Source organism: Denticeps clupeoides, chromosome 2 (genome assembly GCF_900700375.1).
Source record: "Denticeps clupeoides chromosome 2, fDenClu1.1, whole genome shotgun sequence".
Lineage (NCBI taxonomy): Eukaryota > Metazoa > Chordata > Actinopteri > Clupeiformes > Denticipitidae > Denticeps > Denticeps clupeoides.
Genome location: NC_041708.1, coordinates 4,068,940 through 4,078,994, shown reverse-complemented (window position 1 = coordinate 4,078,994; position 10,055 = coordinate 4,068,940). Strand labels below are relative to the sequence as shown.

Here is a 10,055-nt window from a genome sequence, read left to right as displayed (position 1 = left end):
ATAACAAATAAAAAATATCCAACACTGTAAAAGGCTTCGTTTGTCCAGCGGAAGTGTCCGTACCCCCCGGGCGGCGCCGCCCACTTCGCGTGTGGGGGCGGGGTTTGCTGGTTTCTTATTAACGACTCGCAGCGGCGTGGTTTCCTGGACGCGGTAGCGGGCGGAGACCCTGCTGGCCCACACCCAGCCCGGTCACACGGTCCTGTGGTCCTGCGGCGGCTGACGGGACCATGAGAACCTTTTATTTCACCGTCGCCTTCCTTTGCGGTAAGATCTTTACATTTATTGCGCGGGAGTCGCTTTACGAAGCCCGGGTCTCCGGGAAAAGCACGTTTCGTGGACGTTTGAGGAACGTTTAAGAAACGTTTTGTTTCCCCGAACGTTGCAGCGACGTTCCGCGCGAGTGTCGGGACGCTCCCGCACGCCCAGCGCCTTCAAGTTGTCCGACCCCAAAAGCTGAACTCGAGGCACAAAAGGGGCGTTCCTGACCAGGTAAGACGAGCCCGGTCACTCCATTTCTTGTCGCGGGGCTTTCAAGTGTGCTGGCGCTGGGACGCGGGCCGCTTTCAACCAGCTTTTCGGTCGCGTCTCTTGTGTGCAGGCGACGCGCGACAGCCCGCATCCCGACGAGCTGCTCTACCGACTGCCTCTCGAAGGCAGGAAGCGGACTCTCCATCTGCAGAGAAACGGGTACCGGCGCCATGCCCTTCATCTCTGAAGGAGATTTAATAGCTGAACCAAAAAAAAAAGTGCATATTTTTACATTTACAGCGTTTACTTACAATCAGTAGTTACAGGGACAGTCCCCCTGGAGCAACTTGGGGTTAAGTGTCTTGCTCATTGACACAATGGTAGTAAGTGGGATTTGAACCTGGGTCTTCTGGTTAACAGGCAAGTGTGTTACCCACTAGGCTACTACCACCCATAACCCATGCATATGTTTTGGGACTTTTTTTTTTTTTTTTTAGGATGCTTTTTGGACCCAACTATACCGAGACGTATTATCTGGAAGATGGAACCCCCAAGACACTGTCCCCAAATTACAAAGTATGGCTTCCATAATAAGCCTGGGGCTACTAGATGGTAAATAATGTACTTGCCCAGTTTTATTTTTAATTTTTACCTTCCGCAGGATCACTGTTATTATCATGGCCACGTTGAAGGGATGGAGGACTCGTCAGTCAGCGTTGGAGTCTGTGCTGGAATTACGTACGTATTCGGGCAGTGCTTAAGCTATGGAACCGGCCGTGAGTTTGAATACCGGTTCAGACCTTGGGCATGCTCTCCCCGTGTTTCCGCTGGTTTGCTCAGGGTTCGCCGTTTTCCTCCCCGCCATCCGAAGGCCAGATTGCTAGCTGTGTTGGCTACTCTGAATTGTCCATAGGTGTGAGTGTGGCCCCTATGGTGGGCTGCACCCAGTGTCCTGGGACCTGAGTAATGGGACTAAGCGGCTATAGGAAAGTTAATGGCTGTGTAGCATTCTAGGACCCAGCACTTTATTGTCTATTTTAATATGTTTCAAAGACACAAATAACACTTAAGAGATTATTAATCATATAATAATAATTCTTATTATTATTATTGTGACCCCGCTTTTATAGTCCAAATTTTTTAATTCCATAAACACTACCGGTCAAAAGTTTGGACACGCCAATTATGGAGCCATTTAGAAGAATTTAATACAAGAATCATACTTTACAACAAAAAATACTAAATATGTTTGATGAATCTGTTTTTGAATTTTTTATTATTACATAAAATTCATGGCTGCTTTGTTCACCATTGTCATCATCAAAAGCTGCTTGATTTAGAAGGTTTAGCAGAAACCTTCTGGACCGTCCCCATTGTCCAACTTAAGGTGGTGGAGGCCCTGTAATCAGAACTTTGCCGGTTCAAATGCCGATCCGCCAAGGTGCCACCGAGCAAAGCACCCTCCCCACACGCTGCTCCCCAGGTGCCTGTCATGGCTGCCCACTGCTCACCAAGGGTGATGGTTAAAAGCAGAGGACACATTTCGTTGTGTCACCGTGTGCTGTGCTGCAGTGTTTCACAATGACAATCACTTCACTTTCACTTAAAAAGAAGCCAAGTGCGTGAAATGCTGCTATCAGACTTTTTTTTTTTTCTACTTCATTATTTGTTCTATAATGTAAAAAAAAGATCCATAAATTGGTGCCTCAAAACGTTTGACTGGTAGTGGATGCCCCACCTCAATCTTAAACACTGAGCTAATGTGTTGCTTCTTTTCTGCTGAATTACACATTTGGCCTCGAGTTCAAATTTTGCTACAATTACGGGGAACTTTGTTCAGGTTCTACGTTCTCGATTCGGTCACATGCACGTTTCTTGCAGGGGCTTTGTAAGGGTCGGGCACCAGCTCTACCTGATTGAGCCCCTCGAGGATGGCGCCGCAGGAGACCACGCCCTCTACAAACCGGAGCCCCGGCGAGCCAAGAGGAGCGCCTGCCGAGAGTCCAACAGCACGTCTGGTTTCGCTCCCAGAGCGTCAGGCTGGGTCAAGGCCGGCGGCCAGGTAAGGACTGCAGCCATCTGGAAAAACTGTCCCTGCCGAGGTAGCGTAACGCTCAACTCCATTTCTACGTAGAAAGCCAAGTCGAGTTTCAGCGTTCCTCGTTTCGTGGAGCTGGTTCTGGTGGTCGACAACACCGAGGTACGAAGAGACTGCTTTGCCTTCGCGATTCGCTCCGTGTCTGTGTGTAACCGAGAGCGTTTTGTTGCAGTACTCTACCTTCGGAGGAAACATGGAGAAAATCCGTGAACGAATGTTCAAGGTGGCAAATCACATAGACAAGGTACGGATTTTTAGGTTTGCATACTAACAAAGAAATGATCATTTTACAATTTCAATGGAAGGTTTATTTGAACAGTGAGAAACAGAACAATAAGAAAAATATTCAGAAAAATGCATTGCTAGTAGTACTATATAGTACTATATTTTAGTAGTATAGTAAAAAAAAAAAAAAATTCTCACTGGTCAAATAAACCTACCATTGAAATGATAGAACTTGTACTCCTGCCCTCGCCTGCAGCTTTACCAAGCAGTCAACATCCGGGTGGTCCTGGTGGGCTTAGAGGTGTGGTCCGACAAAGACAAGATCCGCGTCAGCGCGAACGCTGACTACACCCTCACCCGCTTCCTCGACTGGCGCCAGGAGAGCCTCGTCAAACGAATGAGGCACGACAATGCACAGTTTGTCACGTAGGTATCGTTTAATAAATAAATAAATAAACACATGGAATATATATATATATATATTTTTTTTTTTTTAATTACTTGTCCCTATGTGTCTGCAGGGGTATCGATTTTCTAGGCGACACTGTTGGTTTGGCAACCAAATACGCGATGTGCATGCAAAAATCTGCCGGAATCAACCAGGTACAATCTGCACGCGCAAAATGTGATGGAAAAGAACATAACCGGTGCATTTCTACGCGTTATTGTTGCCAATTCTGGCAGTTAAGATGGGTTCATGTTCGCTTCCAGGATCACAACATAAACCCTTTGGGCATAGCTGCTACCGTTGCGCACGAGATGGGCCATAATTTGGGCATGTCGCATGACGAAGCCGGCTGCACCTGTGGCGTCGGCGGTCAGAAGTGCATCATGACGGATCGTGTCAAGTAAGGCCAATTTTGCTTCGTAGATTCAGGCGCAAGCGGACTCGGATCAGGACCGGCCGTTTATTCCCCCCTCAGCTCGGATTTTCCCGAACTCTTCAGCGACTGCAGTCTGAGCCAGCTGAGCGAGTTTCTGGACCTCGCCAACCCCAGCTGTCTTCTAGACGCCCCGAAAGCAGACAGGGCCTTCGGGGGCCCGGTCTGCGGTAACGGCTTCCTGGACGTGGGAGAGGAGTGTGACTGCGGAACAGTGAACGTAAGACTCACGTAATGGTGTCTTGGCCTCGGGCTACGTAAATCTTTAGTCACCGCTGACTAATGTTCTTGGTAGACGCCTCCTGCCTCGGGTGCTATATTCCCCGATGCAGGAAGACCTGCTTTCCAATTGCCGGGACTCCTCTTCTCTTTCCCCACAGGACTGTAACAACCCGTGCTGTAACCCTGCCACCTGCCGCCTGGCCGAGGGCGCACGATGCGCACAAGGCGGCTGCTGCGAGAACTGCCAGGTATGGTGACGCACCCCGCCACATACCCCCGGAAATGTCTATGGAAGGTTTCGTCCTCACAATAAAAATGTACATTCATTCTCTATCACAAGTGTTTCGCAAGAACAGGATTATTCCAGAACACCAGAAAGTATTAAATCAGTGCTTATACATTTAGAATGTTTTATTTGATTTGCATAACTGCACCGGTTTTTTCGGTCATGCATTCTGTCTCATTGGCCAGCTCAGACAAGCTGGCAGTCTGTGCAGGATGGCCACCAACGAGTGCGACCTTGCCGAATATTGCCCCGGGGACTCGAAGGACTGCCCGGTAGATTCCTACGTGATGAATGGTGGGCCGTGCAACTCAGGCGATGGCTACTGTTACAATGGCCAGTGTCCAAGTCTTCAGCAGCACTGCACTCGACTGTGGGGATCAGGTACCTTGTACGGTCACAAAAATTAGAGCAAAATGTCATTTTATTAGTTGCTTAAAATATATAATTTGTCAAATCTAATTCATTAATCATTGTGAATTAATATTTAAACGTCCCCTGTTACGAAAATGTGACTTAATACGAGATCCTCTATCCTTGTATAGCCTATCTATGGTCCTGCAGTGGCTAGAAATGGCGATAGGTGTAGAGAGTGCTTTGGTCATTCTGCTTTACCGTTCAGAGAGTGGCAGCTCAGATGGTCTGATCTAGAATTTGTCCCCTTATGACATCATAAGAGGAAAGGTTACCTCCCGTTTCTCTTGCTTTTTCCCACCCCTCCGCTAAGAAAGGAACTCCACGGACTGTCATGGCTTCCAGACATGCAAAGCATTGCATTTGCTTGGTGATTGGATGTAACGAAAAATTTGATGTATTCTGACTCAGCAGTGGGTTACTTTTTTTTTTTTTTTATTGCGGACACGACTTCCTGTTTGCGCCAAACAGGACATGATGATGACAATATCTGTGAATGCCCCCTTCTATAGACTGCTCTTCTCCTCCTCATTAGCATTTAAAGCTACAAACACCGAAACAGCACATCCTGGGGAAATCTCTTTAAGGGGCTGGATCAATGTGGCTGTAATTCTGCACCACAGCTGAATTTCAGAAGGAAACTTCAGCTACAGTATTAGGGGACCAATAAGGCTGATATAAAAGCAAAAAAAATCATAATAGAGGACCTTTAACATGTTCAAATAAACATTGTTTTAGTTACTGTACATGCCACATCAACACTTGAGGGCGTGTCTGTTGTGCATGGGGCACAGGAGCAGCAACCAATTGTTGTTTCTCCCTCCCTTCACCTAACCCGTTAATACACTCAGATGGTTGGCCAACACGTTCCCATCAATTTCATAAATGGGTTTGATTGGCTGACACTTGCTCTGCACTTGAAAAGTTCCAACACTTTGTACAATTCTGCTGAACGAAATGCTACAATCCCACAGTTTGTTGATTCCTTTAGCCTGTACTTGCAATCGTAACGTTGTGGCTAGTGTCTCTTTCCCACACTTGTCTAGGTAACAGTTTAATATTGTAGCATGCGTTTAGTCTGAATAGTGATTTTCATTTCTAATCAATTCACAGCCCTATTTTCTGTTTTTGTTAAATCAGGAGCGCAAGTCGGACAAAACTGTTTTCATATAAACCTGCGAGGAGAGAGGGATTCCCACTGTGGAAAAACCACGAATGGTTACAAGCGCTGCACCGAAGGGTAACTTTCTCTTTTGTTCCTTGATTGTTGGCTTGTGTCTTCTTAATTCGTCTCTGTAGGCCTTATATAATCAGTGCCTGGGCCAGTGGTGGCCTAGCAGGTAAGGAAACGGACCCATAATCAGAAGGTTGCCAGTTCGAATCCCGAACTGCCCAGGTGCCACTGAACAAAGCAAAGTCTGTCATCGCGGCCCACTGCTCACCAAGGGTGATGGTTAAAAGCAGAGGACACATTTTGTTGTGTGTGTGTGTGCTGTGCTGTTTTTTTTTTTTACAGTGACAATCGTTTCACTTTCATCGTTTTTTCTGACACCCAGAAGATGGACTAATGATGTTTTCTGAAACATGGCTTAGTTCCTCATTCTGGAGGATTTAACCCCCCTTTTGTCAATATGTCACACGCCCAGATGTAGGGCAGCATCCATCTCCTCCCTTTCTCTCCATTCTCTACACTCCTAATGCCGACTTGTTCTCTTTTTGCAGGAGTAAGTTCTGTGGTAAAATCTTTTGTACCGGTGGAGGTGAAAATCCCTTTGTTGGTCGGAAGGGCGTCTTTGTGTTGTACAGAGGAAACTGCAACATAGTAGCCGATGATTCTGACACGGACAACCTAAGCATGGTTCCAGTTGGGACAAAATGTGGAGATAACAAGGTACAGCGTATTTAAAAAAAAAAAAAAAAAAACACTTCATTAAAGGTGTGGAAATATTGATTATTTAGCTGTTTCTGCCCATTCTGTAACACTAATTATCAGTACTAATGCATGAAGTATAATAACTTGAAATACAGTATTATTATGCATGCATATCTGATTTGACAGGTGTGTTACGACCACGTTTGTCAAGATGTCGCTGTGTATGGAAATGTCGACTGTTCATTAAAATGCAGTGGCCATGGGGTGAGTCATTCAGAAAAGAACAGGTCGCTTTAATTTATTCTTTCATTTTTATTAGAATAAAAATTTTCTTTTCTTTTACCAAATAAGGTTTGTAACCACAAGAAGGAATGTCACTGTGATCCTGGATGGGCAGAACCATACTGCAACACGAAAATAACAGACCTCAAAGGTAGACATCACCGCATACTGGGTGTATATTTTAGATTTGGACACACCTTCTCATTTACTGTGTTTATTTTCATGACCATTTACATTGGTAGATTCTCACTGAAGGCATCAAAACTATTAATGAACACGTGGAGTTATGAACATAACAAAAAAAGGTGAAATAACTGAAAACATGTTTTATATTCTAAATTCTTTGCTCTGATTACTGCTTTGCACACTCTTGGCATTCTCTCGATGAGCTTCAAGTGGTCGTCACCCAAAATGGTTTTCCAACAGTCTTGAAGGAGTTCCCAGAGGTGTTTAGCACTTGTTGGCCCCTTTGCCTTCACTCTGTGGTCCAGCTCACCCCAAACCATCTGGATTGGGTTCAGGTCCGGTGACTGTGGAGGCCAGGTCTCCACTTTTTGTTAAGTACATAACTCCACATGTGTTCATTCATAGATTTGATGCCTTCAGTGAGAATCTACCAACGTAAATGGTCATGAAAATAAAGAGAAAACATTGAATGAGAAGGTGTGTCCAAACTTTTGGCCTGTACTGCATATCTACATCTTTACATTTTTATTTTGCAGATAATCATATTGTAATTGTTGCTGTTTCAGCAACATTAGCACTGCTGTTTCTGGCTGCTCTTCTTATTACTGCATTGAAATTTGGAAAAGGCGGAAAGGGGCTAGACTGCGTCAACAAGAAGTATGTTTGTTTATTATTAGTTTTTAGTTGCGAAATAGTAGTTTTGATGTAACCGACATGACACATGTGGTCGCAGGAAACCACGCTCTGCAAGGTCTTCGTACCAAGATGGTAAACCGATGGCCTGCAGCACCCCACTCCAGATTAGTCTGCCCAAATTCATCGAGTCGTCCTCCAGCCAGGTCTGCAGTCCTTCTACGGTGTCAGTGGTTCCCTCCCGTCCACCTCCACTGGTATGTGGCCACCAGGATTAGTTCTTGAGATGATTTGGACCCGATGATATTTGTCTTTAAAAAGGCCCAAGCCATCTTGGTTTTGAAATGAGTCGCATGTACAAATAAGTAATTGGTTCCATTTTTACAGCCTCCCCAAAACTCCCCCAAACCTGGTCCCCAGTCGTGTAATGTACAGGTACAGCTTTCTCTTGTTAATGCCCAAATTCCAGGTGCAATTTCATGTAAATAAATGTGAAATGATGCCTATAGTGCATAAAGAAAACAGGGGTCCTTGCCTAATGTAACCATTTGGCAAGATGTGATCTATTAAATGAAGAAAATTCTTCATCTTCCTACAGATGAAACCTGTATCTCCAGCAAGGCCTTTACCTCCAGTTCAAGTGAAACACGTGAGCATCACCGTCACACCTTCAGCCAAATTTGGACATGATCCCTGAACCAAATAAATAAAATCCCAACTCTGTTTTCTGCCGATTGCAGCCTGGCAAACCAACCCCACCTCCAGTACCAGCTGCAAAGCCGACTGGACTTTGGGCAAGTCGGAAACGTTGGCCGGCGACTCTGTATTCATATTTTGTTTAAAACGTGCACTGAATGTAAATGGTAAAATTCTGTTACTAATTCAATTGGTCTTTGTTCCCAACAGGCCGAGGGAAGAGAAAGAAAAGTTGCGCTGAGCCCTGCCCACATGCCACGGTGATTAATAGCTCTGAACTTATCGTGTGACTCAGCCAATGAGTGGAAGCTGTTCTGAGAACAGCTCACATGCGCCCAGCCTTAAAAGGTTACTGATGATGACACGATGAATAACCTACTATTAGCTTTAAATCTTTTAAATATATATATGCATATATGAGGCTGTCCTTACATTTTTAAGAAAAAAAAAGCACTTTTGTATTTTCCTATTGCCTGTTTCTTTTACTGTATTTATTATGATTTGAAATTATTTTATACCGAATGTTATGCTTGTATATATTTAAAATAATAAATGCACTTTAAATGTACAGTATTCTATTGCCTGGAACTCATTTTAACACGTTTCCACACATGATCAGCTCAGTCACAATCCTATATATTTTTATGTTTTGGGGGGATAATTCATCCCTAAAGCTGTGACTATTTGTATTGAATTCTGATATTGTGTTCAATTAAAATGTAAGAACAAAAACTGTTTTTTAAAAAAAAAAAAAAAGGTTTGACTGTTACTGAATGATGTAGGTGTAATATTAATATGTTCATTGTTTAGGCTGAGCTTTCGAAAGTGAAGTGATTGTGATTGTAATTGTGAAACACTGCAGCACAGCACACGTGACACAATGAAATGTGCATTTAACCCATCACTCTTGGTGAGCAGTGGGCAGCCATTAAAGGCGCCCGTGGAGCAGTGTGTGGGGACGGTGCTTTGCTCAGTGGCAGCTCCTTGCCCACTTCCTTACCCACTAGGTCACAAAGAAGGTTCTCTATAAAAACAAAATATCTGTGCTTGTCATGTTAATGAATACAATTTTTTTGTCTTTTTATTTTATTCAATTATCTTTTTTTTTTACACCTGCCCCATTCCCACCTCCCGAAATGAGCACATTTTCTCATACCACTGGTATGCAATATTGAAAATAAACACTGTGGCACAGAAAATTCACTTGCCACGTGAGAGTGCACTCAAATCCGGTAACAACGTATGAGTTGTGCGTGACTTCTCCATCACCCCTAGCATCCACTTCATCTGGTGGTCTCTTGTGAAATAATCCCTCCATTCTTCAAACCCTCCTGTCCACAAGGAAGACCCTGACTGGAATGATGGTAACACAGAGAGGAATGCAGTATATGTATATGTTCTACAGCCTGCCTCTGGCGTTTGTTTGAGTTGAGAATCGGTTTGAATCTGGGTATTCATACATGCCAACCACCCTGAATCAATGTCTGCATGAAGGCGATTGCTCACGGTTTTATGGTCTGAATCACGGGTAAATGAATGATTACAGATCTGATATTTAGAGGATGTGATAATGACACTTGTCATTGCACATCCACAGGAGGTGCATTCAATTTATATACCAATTTATCAAGCATGCGCCGAGTTTTTTATATGACCCTACAAACGTCATTTTTCCCAGCACATCTGCTACTTTTACTGTTTAGGTTGTTCTTGAATTGGCAAATGTGTGAATGTTCTTGCCGTTTTAGTCATTCAGCATGTAGCTACTTCACCCAGGCCAAGCCAGGCTTG

The 10,055-nt window shown here is 44.3% G+C and overlaps 1 protein-coding gene across 1 annotated transcript; it reads left to right on the top strand.

The window, feature by feature from the left end:
* The first annotated feature begins 108 nt into the window (after window positions 1-108).
* adam8b (ADAM metallopeptidase domain 8b) lies at window positions 109-8,803 on the top strand. Its single transcript, XM_028967516.1, has 24 exons — window positions 109-267; window positions 389-492; window positions 602-690; window positions 969-1,047; window positions 1,133-1,209; window positions 2,353-2,533; window positions 2,606-2,671; window positions 2,742-2,813; window positions 3,051-3,220; window positions 3,316-3,397; window positions 3,506-3,642; window positions 3,718-3,895; window positions 4,056-4,145; window positions 4,369-4,564; window positions 5,735-5,834; window positions 6,317-6,485; window positions 6,654-6,731; window positions 6,819-6,900; window positions 7,472-7,592; window positions 7,669-7,825; window positions 7,956-8,003; window positions 8,167-8,217; window positions 8,309-8,391; window positions 8,475-8,803. The coding sequence occupies exons 1-24, from the start codon at window positions 231-233 to the stop codon at window positions 8,503-8,505; spliced, it is 2,478 nt and encodes an 825-aa protein (XP_028823349.1). The 5' UTR covers window positions 109-230; the 3' UTR covers window positions 8,506-8,803.
* Window positions 8,804-10,055: the final 1,252 nt, after the last annotated feature.